Source organism: Lepidochelys olivacea, assembly GCF_965140295.1.
Source record: "Lepidochelys olivacea isolate rLepOli2 genome assembly, chromosome: 3".
In the NCBI taxonomy this organism is placed as follows: domain Eukaryota; kingdom Metazoa; phylum Chordata; order Testudines; family Cheloniidae; genus Lepidochelys; species Lepidochelys olivacea.
Window position 1 is genome coordinate 169,591,215 of NC_140413.1, and position 25,599 is coordinate 169,616,813.

At 42.5% G+C, this 25,599-nt stretch overlaps 1 protein-coding gene across 2 annotated transcripts in view; it reads right to left on the bottom strand.

Annotated features, from left to right (window-relative positions):
* The window catches only part of SYT14 (synaptotagmin 14), a gene marked incomplete at its 5' end in the record, with an annotated part of 174,234 nt that extends 149,515 nt beyond the window's left edge, over positions 1 to 24,719 (bottom strand). For both annotated transcript variants that reach the window (XM_084622043.1, XM_084622042.1), the window contains 2 exons: positions 8,226 to 8,273; positions 24,622 to 24,719. In XM_084622043.1, the coding sequence (XP_084478169.1) occupies positions 8,226 to 8,273; positions 24,622 to 24,634 (61 nt within the window). The remainder of the gene's footprint in view (positions 1 to 8,225; positions 8,274 to 24,621) is intronic.
* Positions 24,720 to 25,599: the final 880 nt, after the last annotated feature.

Here is a 25,599-nt window from a genome sequence, read left to right on the forward strand (position 1 = left end):
TGGGTGAATGCCCAGGGTGTGCAGTGTCACTCTAGGATCTTTCATGGTGTGGAGTTTATCCGTTTTTGTGGGGAAAAAAAAAGTTTCTTTGTCAAAGGGGAGGTCCTCCGCTTCGGTCTGCAGATCTTTAGGGATGCCAGATACAGAGAGCCATGAAGATCTGCATATAACCACAACAGCTGCAGTAGTACAGGCTGCTGTGTCCGCCGTGTCTAGAGATGCTTGTAGGGCTGTTCTGGAAATCAGTTGGCCCTCAATCAGGATTGATTTGAAGTCTGCTCTCCTATCATCTGGAATGTAGGAGGCAAATTCAAAAAGTTTATTGTAATTATTGAAGTTGTAGCTAGAGAGGAGGGCAGAATAGTTCACAATTCTGAATTGAAGAGTGGACGATGAATAAACCTTGCGACCCAATACGTCAAGACATTTAAGGTCCCTGTCTTGCAGGTTGGGCCGATATTGTGGCTGTTCCGTACTTTGTGCAACTGCATCCATGACAAGAGAGTTCGGTTTCGATGACAAAATAGGAAGTCAGCATCCTTAGCAGGAACATAGTATTTACGTTCGGCCTCTTTGCAAGTTGGTAATAAAGAAGCTGGAGTTTACCAGAGAGCGTCAGCTCGTTCCAGGAGTGCTTTGTTTATGGAGAGCGCAATCTTTGAGGGTGCAGATGGTTGAAAGATTCTGAGGGGTCGGTGTTGTGTCTCTTGAACCTCTTCTAAGGGGATGTCTTGACTGAGTTCCACCTTCCTGAAAAGTTCTTGAAATTGTTTACAGTCGTCCACGTTCTGTAGGAGCGGATGGAGAGTTAGGAGTCGGAGAGTCAGGGTATGGTGCGTAGCTCACATTCTCAGGAGGGGGTTCAGGTACTCTAGAAGTGGACAGAGCTGGAGATCAAGGCACGAAGGAGGTAGTGGTTTGGTGGAAGGGGTCTGAGGATGAGTGGTAGAAGGATGTAGTCAAGGGCACCACTGAGGCCAAGGCATAGGGTAGGAGAACCCAGGTGCTGCCTGGGGTGGGGGGGAGTGGGGGGGGGCAGCAAAGTAGGGAAACTGAGGCTGGTGGTTGTGAGCTGTGACCTGATGTGGAAGAGGTGCTGGTGGAGGAGAGGCAGGTGGGGAGAACTCTGCCTGCTGCTGTATATTGAGTTCACTGTCAGTAAAAGTAGCCAGTTCAGGTCGGGAGAGCGGCTGTTCAAAAAGTGAACCCTGTGTATCCAGGAGTAGGGAGTTAGGCTCAGGTGGCACTGAGAGGTCACATGGAGTGAGAAACTGTTGCTCCTGCTCCCTGGGCTGCGCTGAGCCTGCTCTGTGCTCTAGCGCGTTATCAAGTGAGAGTGAAAGTGTCAGCGGTGCTGCGGAGCGCTTGGAGGTGCTTTGCAGGGGATCTGCTGCTGGTGCCGGGGTGGGAGGGAGGCTCGGTGCCGACGTTCTTCTCGGCACTGGGGTCATGCGCGCTGTTGGCACCGCATCTATTTTCGGTGCGGAGGGGACAGGTGCCGTGGAAACCTTCCCGGAGCGGGAGGTCAGGTCCCTGCCTCTGCACTCTCCGGGAGCCGTGGCTGAGGCGTTAGAAAATGCTGAGGTGCCTGCCTTTGGCGCTGTCAGCACAGAAGGTAAGGCTCTTGCGGGAGACCCTTTTCCCTAGTTAAAGTCTCTCCTTTGAGACGGTTGTGCTTCTTGCCTCTGCTCCAGAGAGGGTGAAGAAATGCTCCCAACTGGTTCGGATCTGGCTGGGGAGCATGTGGGAGCAGGTTTAATTTTCCCCGTCTCCAAAAGCAGCTGCAGGGATTAGAAGCATTTTAAGCTGCAGGTCCCTGTCACGCCGAGCTCTTGACTTGAGGCTCATACAGTGGAGGCACTTTGCGGGGACATGAGTTTCCCTGGGGCTCTTCACACAACATCAGTGCCCATCCAACCGTGGCATGGAGTGCTGACAGGAAACACACTTTTTGAATCCTGAAGCCCCTGGTATTATGAATTAGAAAAGGCAGAGGAGAGTGTCTCAGCAGGAGACAAGCGTGAAGCCAAAAAAGTTGTTTTGGGGGGGGGGGGGAGGGGTTGGTTGTTGGTTTTTTTTAAAAATTAAGTAACTAACTATGCAACTACATTAAAAGAAGGGAAACAACTGGGATGTAACTAATAAATATTTCTATGTTCTTTGTTACTGTTTCCTACAGAGACAGGGAAGAAAAGTAGCACTGCCCCAAGTCCCGTCTTCAGCAGAGGACGGTTGAGAAGGAACTGAGGAGGGTGCGGGATGCACGTGCTCAGGAAGATTCCAACAAGATGGGAAATACCAACTGAGTGCGTGCATCCCGACCAGGCACTGCTACCAAAAATCTCTGATTAGGTGTTGGTGTGTCCCAGCGCCGTTAGAGTGGAGCACCCACAGGGACAGCACTCTAAAAAGAATGACTATTCCTCAAAATGTTGAGAAACACAAAGCAAACAAACTAAAACTGAGAATTTTCTTTCATCTCTTAGTTATAATTTATCAGAGCAGTGGATAAAATATTTTCACAATCATGTGCATATCGATTTTTAAGTTGAATAGAAATTGGATCGGGGCCATAAAATACCATCAAGTCAGAGGAAAGACTACTATCAAATTCAATGGTATTGGATAGGTTCTTAAAGAAACACAGATGGTATTTCACTATGTATCTGCTTTATTTCTTATGTGCTGGCTGTAAAGCAAAGCAACATAACAGGTTCCCTTTAATATCAGTTCCCCGCATACCCTCAAAAATATCAACTGAATTCACAGGAAGAAGAGGGGTAGAGGTGTGTGTGTGTGTGAGAGAGAGAGAGAGACACACACAAATTATAAGCATCTGCAAATATTTCCATTACAAAAAGTATAATGATAAAGGAGTAAAACCGGAGCTCTGCACTAAACCACAGGCTTTCTATTGGGTACCAGGGAGACAAATTTCTGACACACATTCATAGATTTCAGAACACCAGCAGGGCTGCTTAGTGACTACTAATTTAATCACAGGACTGCAATGGCGTTCTGTCTGTCCATCTAAGGTACTTATCACCGTGTCATACAAGAACTTCCAGCCCACAACACTTTTCTCCAGTTTTATTCAGTGAATTCACATTGTGGTGGGGCAACTGGCCATACTCATCCTGCTTCTCCACCAGCCTGTCTCTGCCAGTAAAAGCCCCTCTATAGTGGCACAGAGAAAGATGCCACGCAACAGAGTTCTGTAGGATGATGGAGAACAGTTATTCTTTGCGGTGACTCTAGGGCTAGTCAGAAAGCTCTCCAAGTTGTACATCTGTCATCCAATGAAACTAAAAGACAGCATGTTTAAAAACAGCCAACACACAGTCAACATGGGGAACTCATTGCTGGGGATGTAGTGAAGCCCAAAAGTATAACTGGATTAAAAAATAATTAAGTTCACGGAGAATAGGTGCGTCAATGGCTATTAGTCAAGACGGTCAAAGATGCAACCCCATGCTTCAGGTATCCCTAAACCTCCAACTGCCAGAAGCTGGAAGTGGACAACAGGATGGATCACTTGAAACTGCCTTATTCTTTCCCCCTGAAGCATCTGGTACTAGCTACTGTCAGAGACGGGACACTGAGCTAGAGGGACCACTTGTCTGAACCAGTATGGCCATTCTTATGTTCTTATCTGCCTAAGACTGTGCAGAAACTAGTGCACATACACCAATGGACAATAAGAGACTTGGCCAGTTCAGATTAAGGGGAAATAGTAGTAAGTAGTGGCAAATAGCGCCCCTGAATGTCCCCTCTAGCTATAGGAATGAGTAAAGGTTTATGGATAAATGAATGCAACTAAAAATGCAGAGAAAAACAGTACCAAATCATAAATATATTTTGAAATATGGTCTCTGAAGTTAATAGAAAATCTGTGTGCCCACTGTGCCAAAACACTTAACTGTGTTTAACAGGAAAATATCTAAGCTGCAATACCATTAAAAAACATGCCATCCTAATGTTTGCATATTTTAATAGTGTACAGTGATAAATGTGTGTACATGGTGTATATATATTTGCCTCCTGTATTTTGTGTAGGTATCTTTGATAGCCACATAAATTTGCAGCACCATTTGATAAAAAGCAGTTTTGATACAAAGATTTTTCTTTTTAAAACAAGTAGAACCTCACACACCAGGGGAGAGGGGGGGGTTTGAATCACATGCTCCTCCCCAAAGACAAAATTTCCTGCCAAAACCACACTTGTCTGAGACACATAATGGGCAACATTCAACTTTGGACCAATGACATGTGTAGGATTTAGTAGCTCACAAACTACAAGAGGTAAAACCAGATATTTTTGTACCACCAGAATAAGAGCTCTCACTTTCCAGTGGTATGCAGCATTTGTTTCAAGCTCTAGTAGGTGTTATGAATTATACCTCACAGGTCACGCACACAAACTGCTGCAAATTATACCTCAGCTCTAGTAGGTCAGGAAGTATTAAATCTTACTTCAAGTTGAGAGCTTTCATTATGAAATTCTGTTTTCAATAAACTTTGGAGGTTTTGAAAATTTACTAAAATTATAATGTTTCTCTTTCTCTGAGGTTTGAATGGTTATGTCATGTCATGGTAATGAAGGTTGCCTGATGTCTTGCATAGAGCTTTGTTTTTAGGGCTTTTCTTCAAACTGAAAAAATGTTCATGCACTTAGAGAATGTCAGATGTGCACACTACATAAATAAAATAAGTTTGCAAGCATGATAATATGAAAAACAGTATCAATAAGTATGGTCATAAGGACACCAGATTAAGAACTAGACTTAGGGTATGTCTACACAGCACAGTTATTGCCAAAACTTTTTTCTTTTGCAGATACTTAAAAAAAGCCCCCCCCCCCCCAAAAGACAAAAGTTTTGCTGACGCAAGCAGCAGTGCGAATGCAGCTTTGTTGGCAGGAGTGCTCTCCTGCTGATAAAGCTTATGTTGCTCGCGGGGGGGGGGGGGGGGAGGAGGGTATTGGAAGTATTTTGTCGGCAAAAGTGCCGAGAAAACAACGCAGAAGAGCATTCACACTTGCTGACTTTTAGTGACTAAGCTGTGTTGACACAGCCTCATCGCTAAAAGCTGCATAGCGTAGACAAGCCCCAAGATCACCTGCACAGTGCACCCACAAGCCAAAATATAAACACAACTTCCAATGACTATTAAACTAAATGGAACAACATATTTCAATACAGAAATAAAACCACCTCTGACCCATACCCCTAGTTGGCACCTACCACCCAACACTGGAACCCAGATAGGGTTGCATCATACAAATACAACTCCTCCTTGATGGTGACTCCATCCTGAAATATCCTTTCCTGAACCCCTCTTCGGTCCTTCGAAGAACCTCACAACCTCTCCAAGTTAATCACCAGAAGTAAGCTACCCACAGACCAGGACACTAACTCAAAGCGGCACCAGACCCTGCCAGAACAGATACAAAACCTGCAGACATATCTCCACTAGGGATGTAAAATATTAAATGGTTAACCGATAAGCATTAATCTTAACGTTAACCCACCCTAAACATTAACCCCCCAGCCCCGGGCCGTGCCAGCCGGAGCAGCCCCAGCCCCAGGCCAGCCAACCCCAGCCACAACCCCACAGGCCGGCCGGAGCAGCCCCAGACCCAGCCTCTGACCCCAGCCCCTCTCCCTTTAATCAGTTAAACTATATAATTTTAATTGTTTAAATGGTTAACTTTTTAAATATTTACATCCCTAAACACATCTTTCAAAATCCAGGGGTCCTACACGTGCCTATCACAACATATGGTATCCAGTGCACTAAATGCCCAAACAGCAACTATGCTGGTGAAACCAGAGAATCACTACACTCTCAAAATGAACTCACACGAAAATGACAAAAGACAAAAACACCACATCACCTGCTGAACACTTTTCATAAAGCAATCACTCTATATCGGACAGTAGTAGAAAGAGAGAGCCTGACACATGACGCTTGGTATAAGAGGCCTGAACTAAAACAGTGGTCAAGCCTTGTACATAGAAGCCAAAGTTAGCAAAAGTCAGCTGTGAGTAGAAATCAGGCCCTGTTACAAAACATGCCTGCTTTCAAGTTCATAGAACCTGGCAAGAACTGGGCTGGCATTGCAAAAAACACACATTCTTAAGTAGTGCTAGGCACAGGACACTCATGGAAACACATTCCAGAAGGGTGTTACCAGAACACCCCGATACAGGGTTATGGTGTAAACACTCCCCGAAGATGATACAAGGACACACTAACACTCTCTTAAAGAAAAGGTTACGATGACAGGGTGATGAATAGAGATGTTTGATTGAACCAACATGTATAAGGTAAAAGGTGGTAACTAATCACCTCAATACATCAAGTTGGCAATATGTAACTTGTTTGCATCAGTATATAAAAGAAAGGTCAGAGGGTGCGTCTTTGGCCAGCCAAGAAGGGAATGGAAAGTCCCACCATTCACCAAGCTGCATCCAGTGCAATGGGCATGCATATGCTAGTATAACTGTAGACACTGATCCGGGGAACTAGGACCATGCTTCATTGACAATAAACCTGGCTAGGTGCCTTCGCTACCAAACCAAGTCTTGTGGTCTGATTGAGAAGTTGGATCACAGTCTTCTGTATGGCCTATCTGGCCAGAGCCAGTGCAGCATGCAGAGAGAATACACAAGCAGCCTAAGACTTACTACACAGACTTATCAGTCCTCATCCTCAAAGGAAACCTGCACAACACTGTCAAAAGATGAGCCTGGGAGTTTAAATTTATAAGTTTGCTAGATACCAAAAAACACGGACTGAATAGACACACTGGATTTGTGGCTTATTACAACAATCTATAATTCATTAGCAACTAGCCCCAGCTATTTCCCCTGACCCTCTCCTTTCTTCCTATGACTGGAGGGGTTTTAAAAGGCCACTTCACCTTGAACGGTCCCTTGAAATATGTGTTAACTACTTATGCTAAACAATCTGTTCCATCTTGTATTTAGTTGTGACACTAAGGAAGGCTATGTCTACGCAGCCATTAATGTTGGTCCAACTTATGTCGTTTGTAACAGAGTGCTAGGCAAGAGCAGCTGGGCACACACTTTGGTCATGGCAGCTCCACTCAAACAATCCAGAATGGAGCTGGTTAAACAGAGTGTGCCTAATTGTTTGGGGAAATAGAGCTGGAAGGCTAATTAAGCCATTAAGCAGAGGCTATAAATAGGCATAGGAAGAAAGTAGAAGGTGGGGAAAGCAGACAGTAGGAGGAGTAGAGAATTTGCTCTTCCCTGCTTGTTGCAGGAGCTAGGGACTCCCTAGGACAGTTGGAGCAGAGCCATATGTGGTATGAAGCGGTGGGGAACCCACATTGTAAACAAACTACTCAAGGTGTCGGACCAGCACAAAGGTCTCTGAGCGGTTTGTGGACCAGAGCAGAGGCAGGAGTCAGAGGATCCAGTTACATTGCTCAGAGATGTAAATAAACCACACCCCTGAGCACCATAAGCTTCACCAACAGAAGCACCAGTGTGGTCAGCACAAACTGCTGCTGTTCGTTGGGGGTGGATTAACCTCCCATCGTCTTAGAGTGGCTACACTAGATAACTCCCAGTAGCGCAGCTGCATCAGTGCAGCAGCACTGCTGAAAGCTCTCTAGTATAGCCATAGCCTAAAGCTATATCTACACGAGCACTTTTGTCAGTCAAACTTTTGTTGGTCAGGAACACCCACACACACCTGAGCGACATAAATTTCTTCGACAGAAGTGCCGGTGTGGACAGTACTAGGTCAATGGAAGAGCTTCTCCCACCAACATAGCTACCGCCGCTCGTTGGGGGTGGATTAATTACGACAATGGGAGAGCTCTCTCCCCCATCAGCATAGAGCAGCTACATGGGACACCTTACAGTGGCGCAGCTGCAGCGGTACAGCTGTGACGCTATAAGGTCTGTAGTGTAGACATAGCCTAAGTTTCCCAGACCTGAAGAAGAGCTCTATGTAAGCTCCAAAGCTTGTCTCTCACCATCAGACATTGGTCCAATAAAAGATATTACCTCACCCACCTCGCCTCTCTAATATCCTGGGACTGACATAGCTTCAACAAACACTGCATACAAATTAAACAGAAGTAATTTTACAGCAATTTGAAAGTATAGCATAAATAACCAATTTAAAATATTTCATTGTTCCCAAAAATTAGCCTTAAAATTCAACACCCATTTTAAAAAATTGTGTACCTTTTCTAATGCAGATTAGCTCATGTACACCACAGGTTCGTTCTCCACCTATTTGAGAAAAACAACATTAGAAAATAGGAAATAGATATTATGAAATGTATTCTAATATTTAATGAGTTTTACAAACTGCAAAAAAGATAAAGGGGGAAAACTGAGTGTCACTTAATGAGGACATTCCAAAAGAATAAAACAAGTTCCTTTTTTCAGAGGATATTATATGTAAATATGAAAACTCAAACAGTTCTTTGGTATTACTATTCTACTAAAGATGCAATTATTCATGCACTGGATTCAATGTATTAAACTGAATATTAAATTATCCCTAAACTTTTCATGTGGACTTTACATATAGAAATCTGTGAGCTAGTCACCCCAAACCTTTTCCTAACTATAAACCAAGTCCTCTAGTTCTGAAAAGTTGGTGAGCCACTTGATCAGCACATGGAGTTTCAGAAAGCCAGTTTTAGAACATCACGTTGACACTCTGTTGCAATGTCTAATTGATAAGTTGTACAAAACAGGTTTTATCCTCTCAGGAAAAAAACATAGAGGTTATTGGTGTCGTTCCCATCATCCCCAGTTTTATCAAGTTTTTCCATTTGGCGAGGGTTTTTTTAAACTTATGTTACTTTCAAGTACTGTATATGTTATGCCCATTTAAGTACTTTAAAGCTCTTTGTTACTAGAAAAATTAGGCTGTAATTTCAGACTGTGAATGAAAACTAACTATTCCAAAACGTTCAAAGGGAAGCAATGAGAACATTGAAACTTGTTATGCCTACTAGGGAAAGTTAAGAATTGTCTAGAAGCCTAGAGAAAAAGAATGGAATGAGAGAAAAGCTTGGTTATTGGGTGAAATAAAGTGCCATTAAGTGTTAAAAAGAGGAGTGTGTATATATATATATATATAGTGGCAAGATAGCCAATACTAGTATGGTGGGTCCTGTGCTTTTCTTGGCAGGGGGCTAAGATGCCAGCCCTTGCCCCTGTTCTTGGGATGCTGAGGTCCCTGATAGTGGGCCGAAAAGGTGGGAGAGAAGGGAAGCGGGGGAGGGGTCTGGGTTTGCTCCTCACTCTGAGCCCCAGCCCCTCTCAACCCCTGCAGGTTCTTACCCTCTTCCCCCTTCAGTGGGGAAACTTTGGTCCTTAGATGTTGAGGGAGAAAGTCTCCCTCTTCTGCTGGGGCAGGGTCTCCCTTACTTCAGTTCTCTGGTTTATCAAATCTTACAACACACCTCCAAGCTCCAGTCCTCTTTCCTTCCTCCTCCTCCCCAACTGCCTGAAGCAGGGGGTTTTATTAGGTTCCTGACAGGGCTTAATTGACTACAGGTGCTCCAATTAACCTGTAGCAACCCTCCCTAGTCTACAGGGAGCCATGCTTTAATTAGCCTAAGGCTTATATATTTCCCCTGTACGCCTGCTCCCTGACTATGTCTCTCCCTCCGAGGGAGAGCGCTGGTGCTTAACCAACTAGTCCTGTCCATGCTCTGGTACCGGCTCAACACCCTGGTCCTGGCCCCGGGTTTCCTGACCAACCTCCGGACATCGATTCTAGAGTTTTTTAGTCAGGAATGCACTGGGCCCTTGTTGGGGTTCTTCATCTAGCCCTGAAGGAAGGAAGACAGGGACTGAAGTGTCTGCACTGTGTCTTCCGCCTCCAGGCCCTGCAGAGGCTCCTCTATAGTGCAGGTAGTTCGACGTGGAGCAAACTAGCGCACTCCTTCCTGCGTCGCTTCCAAGGGCTCCGATATGACCGGCAGCTCTTTTATCTCTGTCCGAGAGGCCTTCCGTGAGACCTCTCCGGGCTGCCGGTCTTCTGCCAGGACCTCCTCCTGACCTGGAAACTGTTTTCAACTACCACGTCTGCGGCGGCCACTGTGGGAGCGGCTCTCCTCGCGGAGCCCCTGCTACACAACCCCCAGCTCCGTCTGCAGGTGGTGGAGTCCCGCTCCATGCACCAGAGTTTGGTCCTGGCAGAAGTGACGAGAGTCGGAGACCTCCTGGACTACGACCAGGGAGACTGGCTGGATCCCCTGACACTCACTCAGCGCATGGGGCTCTCCAGACCTCGTACCCCCCCAGTGCATACTTCAGGAGGTGAAGGCTGTTTTGACGCCTGCTGCTCAGGCTTATCTCAGCCGAGCCCTGCGTGAGGGCGCACCCTGCCCACCCTCTACCCTAGGCCCGCCAGACCTTTCAATTGGGCCCCTACCCCGTAGATCCCAACAAACCCCTCACCCTTTCACTGCAGCCGGTCAGCTTCCAAACTGCGCCAAGGAAACATCTATACACACTCATGCTTCACACCCTCATGCTGGTGTCCCACCCCAATACAAAGTGGCAGGACCTCCTGCCACCTTTGGAGGGTGAGCAGCCCTGGTGGGCCAGCCTGTATTCCACCTTGGTCCCGAGGCCCATCAGGGACATTAGTTGGAGGCTCCTTCACGGAGCTGTGAGCATGGGTGTGTTTTTGACGCAGTTCACCCCCATCCTGGACACTTGCCCTTTTTGCAATGTGAGGGAAACCCTGGCACATGTATATTTAGAGTGTGCCAAGCTGCAGCCCCTTTTCCGGCTCCTCACGAATATTTTATTACGCTTTTGGCTGCGCTTTTCCCCTCACCTTTTTATTTACACTCCTCATCCATGGCCCCACAAAGTTGTGGGATCTCCTGGTTAACCTCCTCCTAGCTCTAGCTAAAACAGCCATCTATAAAACTAGAGAGAGAGGAGGTTGGCCAATGAAGCGTCCTGCAACTGTAGGGCCATTTTCCGATCCTCAGTACATTCACGTATCCGGGCGGAGTTCCTCTGGGAGACGTCCACCGACTCCCTTGATGCCTTCGAGGAGCGGTGGGCGCTGTCTGAGGTTCTCTGCTCGGTGACCCCGTCCGGTTCCCTCCATCTGACCCTTTGATTGAGGGGAAGAGCGAGAGGCCCCAGCTACTGCCGCTGTGGATATCATCATCAACATCGTCACCTAGGAGGGGTCCTATCACATGTGGGTGTGCGTTTCCCTCCCCCCCCAAACTGCCCACCCTGCAGCCATGCCCATCTTGTTGGGCACTATCAGGAGAGGAATAATCGGTGACACTGGGCGTGGCACCAGGTAACTCGAAGGGGTGGAAGACCACGACTGTCAAGAAAGCCCCCCTGCTCTGGGCCCAGGCTAGCCTGAACACTTCTCCCTCCTGAAGGCTGCTGTGTTATACCTTACGTTTGCTTTTGTTTTATTGCATAGTTTTGTTTTTTTCCTTCTTGGTGATTCTTTGTAAGTGTTATGCAAATAAATTTTTTTTTCTTTTTTTGAAGCAAAAACCACTGCTCCCTGGCCCTCCTGTATCACAATATACTCGCTCCATTTAAACAAAGTTTTTATTTAAGTTTGACATCATCCAAACTCAAACACTTAAACTCAGGGTAATACTAAGTTACAGGACATCTCTTAACCATATCTTAATGCCCATTAAACATGTTTCCACTCAACAGACTGTGTATTCACAATGAACTTCTTTCTGACTGCAAATGATAAGGAAATATACATAGAATACATTAATCTCCCTCACAGCATAATGCAAAACCTTAATTAGACCCTCAGCAAACATTTAGTGTTGACAGAAAGTGTACAGGTTAAGCATGTGGTGTGTTAAGTGTTTAAGGGGGAAGAGTGCATGAGACTGTAATTAATTTCCCTTAGAAGGTAACATTAATGTGTTGTACATAGTACATTTTCTTATATATTGGAGATAAAATATTCCTTACGAAAACAGAGTCTGTTCCTGTCAGTGTACAGATGCTGTGTAAACATTAAGGTATGGTAAAGAGATATCCCATTAGTAGGCATTTTCTTGAATTTTAGAGCTTGAGCTGGAGGGACCACTAACCTCAAGACCTTTTAAACAAAGTTTCTGTTTATGGAATTTCCCAGATTTTTAATACAGCAAGTATAGGAGAGAGGTTTTTTATTTTTTTTTAAGGAGGGGGAAAAAAGGCCAAAGGGTGATAAGGATGCCCTCGACTTCCCCTATGGCATAGTCTACAGAGGGAGTGGGAACATTTGCTGTTGGGGAAGGGGGAGACAGCATGCATAGTGAGGAAAGGACTAACTGTGTTAAGAAAGGTGGGAGAGGGAGGGGACAAAGAAGGCCTCTCTCTACACTTCCAACTCCAATACAATAGCTCCCGTATTCCTGAAAGTAGGGTAGGAGATCTTGTCCCATTCTGGATTTGCTCACACTAGAGCTCTAAAAATAGCCATGTATACAGTGCTTTGAAGCAATGACTTGGGGTAGCCCAAGTCTGTCGACCAGGGATCGGAAGCTTACTTCCATAGGCTGTGCAGACATACCCATAATCAGAGGTACAAAGCTTTAACATGGCTGGAGAGATCTCAGAACTGGAGCTCCAAATTCCTCTCCCCCGGAAATGCTAGTCACTGCTCCCCAGTTGTGCCAAAGTTACAGTATACACCTTCTCCTCACAGTTTCCCAAATGTAGACCACAGGGAAGGACCCTTTTCCCTGAGGATAGTTTGTGGCTTGTTTCTGGTGGGACTGAAAAGACCCAAGAGATGGCAATTTTGACTAGAGGCAGCCTCGTTTTCACATGGCAAGTGAGCACTTAAGTATACTAAATTACAGGTGAAGTAGATTCCCAGTTTTCTGGGGGATGGAAGGGTAAGGAAAAGCTCTCCATCAAATTATTATTCAGCCCTGTGAAAGATGTACTGAGCTGGGAGCCAGAAGACCATGAGTTCAAATCTCATCTATTCCATTCACTCCAAAGACCTTATTATTGAGCAACATCTCATATCCCTATATTATGAGGTGGCAAAAATCATCCATGCTTTTCACATATGAAATAACTGAGAGGTTGCACAAGGTCATCTCTAGCAGAGCTGGGACAGACACCAGGGTGAGAGTCTCTCCCCTGCTCTTGCCACTTTATGCTGGGCAAGAGGGCTGGGAAACAGCCTTAAAAGTCTCTAAAAAGATCCATTTCCTTCCAGGAGATATTCATCTTGATGCAGGGACTGAAGAAGACAGCTGCAGGCCATCTTCCAAAGACCCCCTTCAAAGTCCTTGCATAGGGGCATGCCAGAGATAATATGGCTGTGTGTGGGAGGAGTACGTCAGAAGTGGGGCTGAAACATGTAGCACTGCAGAGATTCAGGGCAGCACTGCTGCCCATGGGCAGCCAAAGGCAGGCTAATATAACTTAGATGCAACCCCCTCCTGGCTTTAAAGCCACCTGAATGCCTCTTCCTCCTAGCCTGTTGATTCTGTGCTGCACCTCTCAATTCCTGTCATTGATTCTGCCCCTCAAAAAGCATTTGCCAAATCTATGTGCTTGGCTATGCTATCAGTAACCATGGTTCTAACCACAATACTATGCACCTCTCAGAATTAGAAACAGAACCCAGAATTCCTTACTCCCAATCCCCCCCACTACTCTAACCTGAAGACCATTATCCCCTCCCAGCTGGGAACAGAATCCAAGAATCCTGATTCCTAGCATTATATTGCTGTCTAGCAAATAACCAACCCACTGGTTAAGTGCCACTTCTCCTTTTGGGGACATCTCTTCCACAAATAAAGTAGTGGCCATCTTTACTGAGGCCATGAGTAATTTCATACCCAATAGGTAGTTTCAGTCCCACTGTAAATTATGGAACATGGTGGCCATTTTTAGTAGTGGAAAATTGTGAATGTGATGGGAAAGACAAGAAAATACAATGGTTAGAACTTTGCTTAGTTACAATCTATTTTTATTAAATGTACATTCAAGGAATGCTGGCAATAACTGTACAGAAAGTGTGAATGATAAAACCACCATTTGTTAGCAAAAAGGATATGAAGAAAAGTCAAACACTAAAAGTGTTTCAATGTCCCATTTAATTTTAACTCAAAGTAAAAGATTTAGTTTAAAATACCTCTGAAAATGCAGGCTTTACTCAGACTCTGTGCTTGAAGCTTGGGGAAGATACAATGTATTTTTCATGCAAATCAAAGAATGAATCCTTCCCAAATTAAAAAAAATGGAACCCAATCTTAATTTAGAGGTGATGCCACTCCTCTGTAAAAGGGTATCTAGCTCATCGATCTTCAGTCTCAACAGGGTAATTTATTACGTGGTCATTTCTCATTTTAAGTGTAGTATATGCTTATACTGCTGCTGATCAATATGCTAAAACAATTACTGTTAATGATTCCTTCATATTGGCATAAGAATTTATCTACTCGACATGAATGAAGATGAAAGAAATGGTAGAATACAAAGGATCAAATAGATCCAAGGAATAAAACCAGATAACTTTCACACTAAAATGCAAAAACGGTCAAGAATTGTTAAGTAGCAAGTTAGAAAGGGGCCATGCTCATCTTAAAGTGCAGAATCTATTTCTTCTGATTCATCAAGCTCAAAATGTGCCACTGACTGGCAATTCATCTACTGAATGGGAAAGATAAAATATTGATGAGTTTGATGATCCTGCAAGAAAGATTTTTTTTTCAAGGTCACCGCTGTTATCAAAATGTAGCTAGAACGATCATTTAAGTCCCTGTTCCAGGTTTTCCAGAAGCTTTTCAACTTTAGCTTAGTTTAGGAATTGTATTTTTGTCCTTGACACACAAAAAACTGAAAGAATGATGGGAGATTTGGCTGTTTTTATGGCATAAAGGCTCAAACCAGAAATCGTTAAGATAGTCATAGGCAGAAATACTTCTCCCTAGACAGATTTCAACTCACTAGTGAAGAAAGAAAATTATGGAAAGAGCTAAAAGAATCAACATTGACATTAGATGGTAGGTTGAAAATGAGAAGTCATTCAATAATTACCACAAACATTTAGTCAAGAAAAGGAGTACTTGTGGCACCTTAGAGACTAGCAAATTTATTAGAGAATAAGCTTTTGTGAGTGAGCTGTAGCTCACGAAAGCGTATGTCCTAATAAATGTGTTAGTCTCTAAGATGCCACAAGTCCTCCTTTTCTTTTTACGGATACAGACTAACACGGCTGCTACTCTGAAACCTGTCATTTAGTCAAGGAAATGTATTCTTGTTTAATGCTATTGATTCTACACATGAAAATAAAAAACAGAATACCATGTCCAAATTGCTGAAAATCCCATCCAGAAATCCAGAGAAAAAATTAAACAAAAAGAGGTCTTCACCAATTTTCAAACAGTGAAAAATAAATTGAAAAAAAGATGAGAACTGAAATCATCCTGAAGCAACATACTGATATTCAACACACTACTTGACGCTTGTTGAGAATAAAGTATCAACTAACACAGTTCAAAAGCATTAACATAAAAATCACCATCACTCTCCTGGTTGATTGGATGAAACTGGAAGACTGATATCCCAACTTCTCAATTAAATTTAGTAGAACTGAGAAAAACTGTGTCTCTACAGCCAACTACCATAAGTATGCTGAAATTTGCACTGAGCACAAGGAAAACAAAACATTTCTTTTAAAACAGATTTAGTGGCTTTCTAGAGTTTCTTGTATAAAATATGAAGAATTTACAGCAACTTCATAGATATGAGGGAGAGACCTCAATATTGATGCAAAATTATATTAATAAAAAATTTGTTTTTATTAGATTATAAATTTGTCTGCATCTTTACTGAATATTAAGATACAGCTACAAATGTATTGTAGCCAGAATGCTTGAAAGATATCTGTGGTATGTTTTAGTTAATTATGTTATAAAAATTTCAGGCTGGCTAAAGAAATTACAAGAGGTTTCTGCTTTCTGTCTCCCAAGAACAAGCAAATGGCCTCAGAAGATTATTGTACCTTAGCCATAGAGCCATGAGTGTTATACAAACTAAGAAAAGCTGCATTTTAAACATTACCTTGCTTTAACTTTTATACTATGTATTTTCTTTTGTTCTATGTTTAAAAGATATATTGGTTATTTAAATTTATGCTTTGTACAAAATATCCGAGACATTTAATTGATATACCAGATAGACTGTAACTCTAAGGACATTGGGTAAAGAGACCAACACCTGGCTGCATATTCAGAAGCTGAAGGTAGCACCTAAGCCAACCCCAATGGCATGAAGCCAATGAAAAGATGACAGCAACAAACTTGGAATCTAAACAAGCCTGAAAAAAGATGTCTTCCTAACTTCACGGAAACAAAAAGGAACAGTATTTAAAAAAAAAAAAAAAAACCCTCAGAAGTGAGCACACACACACACAAATCCTGTGCTACCCTACTTAAACAGCAAGCATTTATCAACTTATCTTTTCCATCTCTATAAGAAAGCTGACACAACAACTAAGGAAAAACAGAGAAGGCTCAAGGGAAAAAAAAACAAAACAAAAAAAACCCAAAGGATAGCTCCTCAAGATTTCAACATGGATTGGTGAAAGAAAGTTAACTAAGACACTGCCAAGAGATTAAATTTAAAACTCTTCTAATGATTTTATTGGGATATGAAAATGCTGTTATAAATTAAACCATTAATAGTTGCTGCTGTTAATCATCAAATGGTTAGACCGCATACACCTGAAGAGGAGTCAGGGGCTTTACACTGAAACAAAGGAAAAGAGGGATTTAATTGGATCTAAGATTCTTAATATTGGTCAATTGCTATGTTTCAAGGCAGCTCTTTAAATGGCTTCTGCTCTAAATCACCGATTTGAATACCTCCTTCAGTTTCATAGGATTGAGTTAAGATTGCTTACTTTTCCCAGTTATAAACGAGCTGATTATTAATAACTAGACAAGTTCTATCTACCCTTAAACAAATTATTTTGTCCATAAACAGCTTCTAAGTATCTAATAGATACTAAGACTGGGTTCTTAATAATTTGGGAAAACAAAATACTTTGGTTTTAACTTATCAAATGAAGAGCATCCCCAATGGTGGTCCACTCTCAAAGGTAAATACATCTGTAAAAGCTCTCCATAGACAGACATACAGAAGAGATTGTAATGAAAGTAGCCAATCACTTGTGTTTTATCATTTGTGTTGTTTTAATATTTTCTTTTACTTTCTTCAATAATAAAATATCCATGGTTAATAATTCTGATTATTTTACTGGTTTTAATCCTGGTGTCCCCTAAGGTATGTAAAAGAACCCCTTTGAGTAAAATAGTGGGAGTCAGAATGATTGATGCAGGTTATTCATTACCCTATCTTTTGATTTTTGGGTTTCCCTGATTTGTCAGTAAGACAAAGGAGCTGGTCTACCACTTCTTGTTTCTCTAGAGTACATTTTTCAGTAATTTTTAAAATAAAATTACTCTGTTTCCAACAATTTACAATTATCCCTTTCTACCCCACCCAGATTACAGGCTGGTGACACTACTGCTGAAATGCGGTCAGAAATTTGGCTTGATCTAACTAATAAAGAACTGGAACCACACAAGAACAAAATCAAAACATGATTCAGAGAAGCTATGGAACCTTTCCATTATTTAGCCAACATGACTGATCGCAAATATAAAGATCACATGTTGAATCCAGCATACAAAGAGGTAGCTGAAACATGGCTGATGGAATATAATCCTCTCTCGTCATTTTAAATTGAAGATCTAGATTTCTACCACAAATCTGTGTGTCTGAGTTTGTATTCACAGTTCTGACTGCATCATAAAGTAGAAAATTGTCCAAATAAAGTCACAGGAGACAGGACAGTTGAATTTTATCAATTTTTAAAATTTCTGCACTCCCAGCCTATAAACTTTGCATCATATGATCAAGTTTAGCTCATTCAGATAGATTTAGCTGAAACTTTATAATAGACTACATGTTGAAAAAAGAAAGTTGGGAAACATCACTCTTCATCTTGTATGTACAACCTTAGTTCTGTGTCCATGCATTACAATAGCCTTTAGTTATATGGCCAAATGCTATTGCTCAAAGTACAATATATCATACAATTTCCTCTACATCATTGGTTATACGTCATAATGAACTAATATCTTTCCTGACAGACTTTTTATATGATAAATTTTGTTCTCTGTGAGGGATGTATTTTAATAATTAAGGTTTTATCTTACAAACCATCACCTACAATATATAACTTCACTCACTTGTGGACCATATGAACGGATGGACTGTGAATGGCAGACAGTCAAGGAAATACCATTATACAAAAACTACAGTAAGCCATACTTACACAACATATATACTACATATTAAATCTAAAACAACAACAGTGAAAATCTTCAGGTTTCTATAGGACTCCAAAGCCTACTTCAGAGCAAACCACTTCATCCCCTTAACTGTACAAGGAAGGCTTTGATACTGGATTTTAAAACATACAGATGCAAAATATCCAATACAAATGCAAACCTCTAGATTTACTTGCTTGTGTAAGATATCTCAGAGCAATGTGCCCTCCTGCAAACTTCATATACAACACAGAAGCCCTCCCACACATTTATATGAAAAGCATATTGAAGGTGTAAAGAAGCTAAGCATTCCTCTGGTATCCCTTTTATGGATGGGGGGGGCGGAATCAGTGCAAAATGTGCATGCAGAGCATGACATTTTCAAGGGTAATAAATCCATCAAATAAAAAAAATAGAGTTTACAAGAACTCACAAAAGGCATTTATCCTTACAGAGGATTACTCAAATGCCAATTTCAGTGTTTTTCAACCATTTTGGCTACAAAGCTGTGAAAAACATGGCAAGATTTTATTATGGGAAAGCATAATTGATTTACTCTTTTAGTAAAATCAGCTGAATTGTTTTTGCTCAAATAAAAAACAAAATCCCTTTTGGGCTGAAAATAAGCCTGGAAAATTTCAGCTTATGAAGGTAAAAGTTTCATAAAATAAAAAAAAGCAACTGGCAAGGGGCTTGGTATTGAACTCATTAGTTATCCTTAACAGTATATATTTAAAATTATTACTGGTTATTAATTTAAGGATCCACACTTTTCTCTTCTCTCTGTCTTCATTTCATCTTATCAATGGTTGACTTGCAACTTCCATGTTCTTTTAATGTAGTTTTTTTGGCTATCACTATACTGTTCACCATTTGCTGGTATTCGTTTGATATTTTGATAAACTTGGAAGAGAAGAACTGAATTGTGTAGTAGATTACCAACTCTTGAATGCAACAGTAGCTTAGTGTGTCAACCCCCTTCTAATGTATGAAAGCCTCTGCTTCCTATAGAATCCTAAACATTAGGGTCAGAAGAGACAACTTGAATAACCCAAATTAATCTCTTGCATTTTGCAGAACTATTCTCTGTATCATTCCCATTAGGTTTCAGCTACACTAAGATTTTTCTGAAAATCTCTTTTCTTGGCACTCATGTTGTTGTATTCATGCAGCTCTGTAAGTGGTACCACTAATACAGAATGGCTCCTAACTTTTTTAAGCACCTTGTCATCCAACCCTGCAGGGTGGTAATGTGAGCATTTGATCTATGTTAGTACTCCAACTATTGCTAGCACCAGTGGAACTAAAACCAATTCCACAGTAATGTTGGGAGATTTGAAGAAAAACCGCAGTGTAGGGAAGGGCCAGTATATGTAGTCTAACCTGATCTTAAATACTCACAAACATGGAAATTCAACCATCTCCCATGATAATCTAGATCCCTGACAGACTGCTCCTTATTGTTAATAACATTTTCTTAATGCCCAGTGTAAACTTTTCCTTCCTAACCTTCAGGACATTTGTCCTCGTCCTGCCATCATCAGTAATTGATTTATTCCTTCCTTCATTTATACTGTTACACAGAAGCCATACATGAAACTCTAAGTTGTACCCTGTCCAAGCCTTCTTTTAAAGTAAGCAAATTTACCTCTAAGCACTTCCTCATATGCCCTTGAACCAAATTATTTGTTCTTACTCTAGTTTTAGATTTATCCTTCCTATTTTATGAGGAGCAAAACTGGACACAATAATCCAAGTATAGTCTCACCAAAGCTATGCAAAGAAGCACTATTATCCCTCTGGCTCCTTACATCAAAGAAAAATACTGTTATTTGGTTAGTATTTTGTAAAAAGCACTGCAAGCTCAGATTGAGTTTGCCATTTCTCTGCTAGATTTACTGTCTACTGTCCTACAAAAGGTGTTTCTCAGACTTACTAGTTTCTAACCAATGATCCCTCAATTTGAATCTGTGCTATTTACTTCCTTTTCATGTTGCATAGTATACCTTCATAATTATTAATATTAAACAACCTCCACTCCTCCCAGCAAAACCTGCAAGAGTCAGTATAAATTTAAGAACTCAGTGAGTTTGAACTGGTGAATTTCTAGCTGCAGTCTCACCTTGGGGAAATCAGGTGTACAACTTTAGAGAGTGAACAAGAGGGGAAGGCCCAGAAGGGTGGCAAAAGTAGAGGATTTACAGAGCTATCCAAATGCATCATCTCAGATCATAAAGCATCCATTCTGTCCCTGTACTTTTCCCTCCATACTTCATGCAGCATGGCTAAAGAGATGCTATCATCAGCTTCTCAACTGGGTCCTGTTTCACCAAAGCTCTTTAGCATATGTCTGAGCTTAGCCCTTTCTCCAAGGGGGGGAGAAGGGAGTGCAGGTGTGAAAATGATATTAATGCTGCTATAAGCAACATTAACTTATGCTGTGAGAGTATGAAAGAAGCATTGCTCCTCAGTGGTGCACTCTCCACCCATCCCAGCACACTGCCTGAAATCCCACCGAGTCCCAAACCCCAGTGACCTGTGGGAAAGCAACCCTAATAGAGTCACAGAGTGCAGTTAATAGGATACATTCCTTTCAACTGCTACTTTTGGTGACTTACTACTCCATTTTGCTTCCAATTTTCCCCTCTGATGCAGCCCACTCTTCCAATCTTTCAGTCACTTTTCCATTTGATACCATCATTGATTGAGTTTGCCACTCCTCCAATTTTTGTGTTGTCTGAAATTTTTATTAGTTGAAACTTTAACTTCTTCTATTAGTGGAAATATTAAACAATGTGCTTCCTGTATCTACCCCTCCAACGTATCTTACACTTGACACTCTGCCTTACTTGTTTTGTCTGAGGAGTGAGAAACATACGACAGATAAGGTTGTCAAAGTAATTCTGTAGTCCCATTTCAGCCTGCCCCTTTCCTAGTTGTCCTCTGCTGTTTCCTGGTACTTCTGGAGTTGCTCAAGCCAAACCTAAACTATCTACCTGATATTTAAAAAATATGTTAATGTATTTTTTAAAAATTACTATCTCCACAATGACTGGAATTTCAGCTTCATATTGACTTTAAATGATTTTATAACAATATGTTTATTTTGAGAAATCATCTCAGCAAGTTTTATAATGGTAGCTACTAGTAGAAAATGTGGCTTCCCAAACTTCACCTCATGAAGTACTACTTCATTTTAAAAGCTTTGTCAGTAACCAAAGTATTTCCACACTGTACAAATGTAGCTATAAATAATTTCACTGATCAAAATAAATTGCACTTGCTTTCTTCCTTACAACTCTTAATATAAAGAGCTTTACATGAGAAAAACAACTTAGGTTTTTCAGTTAGCACTGATGTAAACTGGCATATGTTAACATGACTGACATAGAAAATATCTAAAATTATTTTAAATACATTAAAAGTACTTCTTTACTAGAGCTAATAAATACTATTTTTAAGTTGATATTTTAATTGTGTAGATTTCAAATGCTACTATAATTACTTTGTTTCAAATGTTTTAAAAAAAACCCTTTGATATTTATTCTAAATGCCGAAATTTTTAACCTTGCAGATTCCCTGTAGTTACAAATAATAATAATAATATTGAACTAGTACATGGTGTTTTTAAAAAACAATACTTTCTATGAACATATTTTATGTCTAATGATTGTGTGAAAATGTCTTGGACACACAGTAATTTCTGTATCTGAGTGCTGTAAGACGGAAGTCCTGCTCCTTTACTCTGATTGCACTGGGGAAGACAAAAGCAGTAGCATGTACCAGGGATAACTAATATAAAAACATGAATTTGATTAGTTGACTGGTAAAGGGGGTTGTCAAACACTAAAGCCAAAGGCAAGGTGCTAACAAGCAGACCAAAGAAGGAAGAAAACCGAACTGGGAAGGAGAAGGGATTATATATACACACACATCACTAAAACTGGAAAAAAATATTATTTATGAAACAGAATGGATGCTACACTCTTGCTAAATCTATAGCAGGGGTTGGCAACCTTTCAGAAGTGATGTGCCAAGTCTTCATTTATTCACTCTAATTTAAGTTTTCGCATGCCAGTAATACATTTTAACGTTTTTAGAAGGTCTTTCTACAAGTCTATAATATATAACTAAACTACTGTTGTATGTAAAGTAAATAAGGTTTTTTTTAAAATGTTTAAGCTTCATTTAAAATTAAATTAAAATGTAGAGCCTCCCGGACCGGTTGCCAGGATTGGGGCAGTGTGAGTGCCACTGAAAATCGGCTCACATGCCACCTTTGACACACATGCCATAGGTTGCCTACCCCTTGCCTATAGTAATGAAATTCATTTCAACTCCTGCCTTCACCAAGAGAATTAAATCAATACTTAGCTGCTCAATTTCATAATGGGATTTGCATCAGATTTTCAGGAGAGCTCAGCTCCTGTTTAGGCCACTTTATTTAAGTGTCCAAGTGGAAACTGAGCTCTTTTGAAACACTGGCCCCGCACTGCAGATAGTGAGCACTTTTGAAAGTCTGAATCTTTTTTGTTTTTTTTAAACATTTTTAGTAGTATTCTTCTTTCTACCACTCATCTTTCAAAAATAGATTTCAAATACAGAATTCAAAGGGTGATAAAAAAAAATATCTTCAGATCCAATAAGCTCTGATGCATTTGGAGGAGATTCTCCATTTTAGGGATAAAAGTTAAGGCACTGTTTTAAAGGACACTGTCAACTTGATTTTTTTTTTGAATGACTAATTTAAAAGATTCCAATTAATGACAGCACATCCTTTATATTATATAGGAAGTCCTGTCTCTCCCCCCCATAGACACCTGAGAAGGGATTTTTGTCTACCTCTGTTTAAAGGGGGTTTTTCAGCATGGGAGAATTCTACTGACCAATTCTGGTTCCTATGTTGCAAGCTACTCCATCTGGGTGAACCCCTGCACGCACACAGGGCCCCCTGACTCTGTGTGGGGACTGGAATCTGCTTGCATAAAGCAACTTCCACAGTTATAGGAAGCCAAGCCCCTACCTTTCACAGTGAAACTGACTAAAGTGCTGGCAAATGTACAAAATAACCAAACTAATAAATAGTTTTGGAATTTTTTAAATGATAGCTTATTTCAGCTACAGTAAGGGAAAAAAATTTTGACAAACGTTCTGAAATTGACAGTGTACCTTTACAGTCTCCTTCACCGGAAATTACAGTTTGGGGGTTTGTGAGTTTTTAATTACATTTATATATTTTTTCCTCAAGATTGAATGAGGTTTCAAAGCAAACTGTGCGGATTCAGGAGTGGCACCCCTTTCAAAACAGATGGTCATCTTCCAACACTACAACAAGTGTCTATCATCCCTTGTCCTCCCAAGTGCCCACTCCTTTAAAAAAAAAAAAAAAAAAGAGCAAGTGATGGTGTAAAGAACCTGGAGCAGACACAGACAGCCCTGCAAGTCTCACTCCCTGGGCAGTAGAGAGAAAGAGGGAGACTCCATCCTTTGGGGAAGGAGTTTTAAAGCAACTGATGAAGTCTCCCCAGGGAGGAAGAAGGGGAGGTTATGCTGCGTGGGTTTCGATGCGATCCACAATCTCTGCGACTGAATCCTGAGCCTCTCATTCCAATGGGCTTGCAAACAGCGGCAGCCCCCCCAGCAGGCTGCGTCCCGGGCTCCGCCTAGCACCTATTGGAAAACCAGGGAGGTGGGCGGGCGCAAGACAAACCCCACTGGCGCCCCGCCCCGGGCCCCTGCCCCGCACCACGGTGGGGGGCGCTCAGACCCTGGGCTAGTCTCCGTCTTCTCACGGCCAGCAACCGGCGAGAGGGGAGCGTGCAGCGAGGGGAGGCTTCCCCCCACCCCAGGCGGAGTCCTCGGCAACACCCGCCCGGTGGCAGCTGCCTGGCACCCCCGGGGATTATTTATTTACCTACTCGGAGACTCCTCGGCGCAACCACAACAGGGTGGGGAGAGGCCCGGGAGGGAACAGCACCCCCCCGCGTCCCCACCCACCTCTAGGGTAGCTGCCCTGCTGCAGCCACAGACGCCGGGCACCATAGGCTGCAGCCAGCCAACCCCACGGCGCAGCCGGCCACCCGGGTACCACCGCGACCGCTCGGCGCCACAGTCCCGCTTTGCCAGGGATTATTTACCTGAGTGGGGAGTGAGCCCCTCCGCCCCGCTGGTCCCTCGCCCAGGGGAGCCCCCTGCTCCCCATGCCCGCTGGGAGGAGGATGTTCAGGGGGAGGGGAGCCCGTTATTGGCCTACTTACCATCAATCGCCATGATCTTCCAGGTGGGCCGTACCAAGTGCAGCGCACGCAGGAGGCACACCGACAGGCAGAGGCTAGAAGAAAGAAGCAACGGGAGAGGGGGGGGCCTAACGGGGGAGGGAGAATGGCGCGTGCCAGGGCAGTGGAGCTGCGCGTGGCGCCGCCCCCTTTCCCCGGGCCAGAGGCGCGCCCAGATTCGAAAGGGCGGCAGTTGGGTGGCGGAGGTCGACGCCGTCCCGACTCCGAGGCCAACGGCCGTCGGTGCCCTGGTTCCCGACTGCTGCCGCCAGCGGCCCCGGGCTGCGTTCCATCCTGCTGCTGCTCCAAGCCTTGCGCGCGCTCTTCCGGCCCCTGCTAAGTCCCGGCTGCCTGCGCCCAGGGAAGTCCGTGGGGTTTGTGCCTGTGACTCCAATGGAAGCAGGATTTGGCCCTGTTCGGGGGTTCAATGGTCATTTCTGCTGCGCAGCCAAGGAATCGGGGCCCAAATCCCTGAACGCACTACAGCTTGTTGGGAATTTTGCCCTAGCGTTCAGTAGGATCAGGATTTGGTCCATTTAAAATTCGGCATAAAGTGCACATTCTTGCCCAACTGCCAAAAACAGTTGATTTTTTTTTTTCAGCAAAGACAGAACTTTTCCCCTCCAAAATAGGCAGAATTTTGAAATTTTGCTCATCTGGTATCAATAGCTGATCATCCTTGAAATTTTAAGACCGTTCCAGTTATTGTTAAAAATTGGATCTTTTCAAATGGGGGGTGCGGCATACAGTTGTCCAGGTTTTGGAAGTTTTATTTGTTTAAAAAACTATGCATTGATTCATATAGAAGACTTAAAATGTAAATACATTCCCAATTTTACATACACCACGGTAACTAAGCATGTGAGCACATGAGCTTTATGCAGTACATAAAGGTATGTCTGTGGGATCAGGGCAAAAAAAGTGAATGAGGTGGTCTTAATTCTGGCATTTCCTTAACTT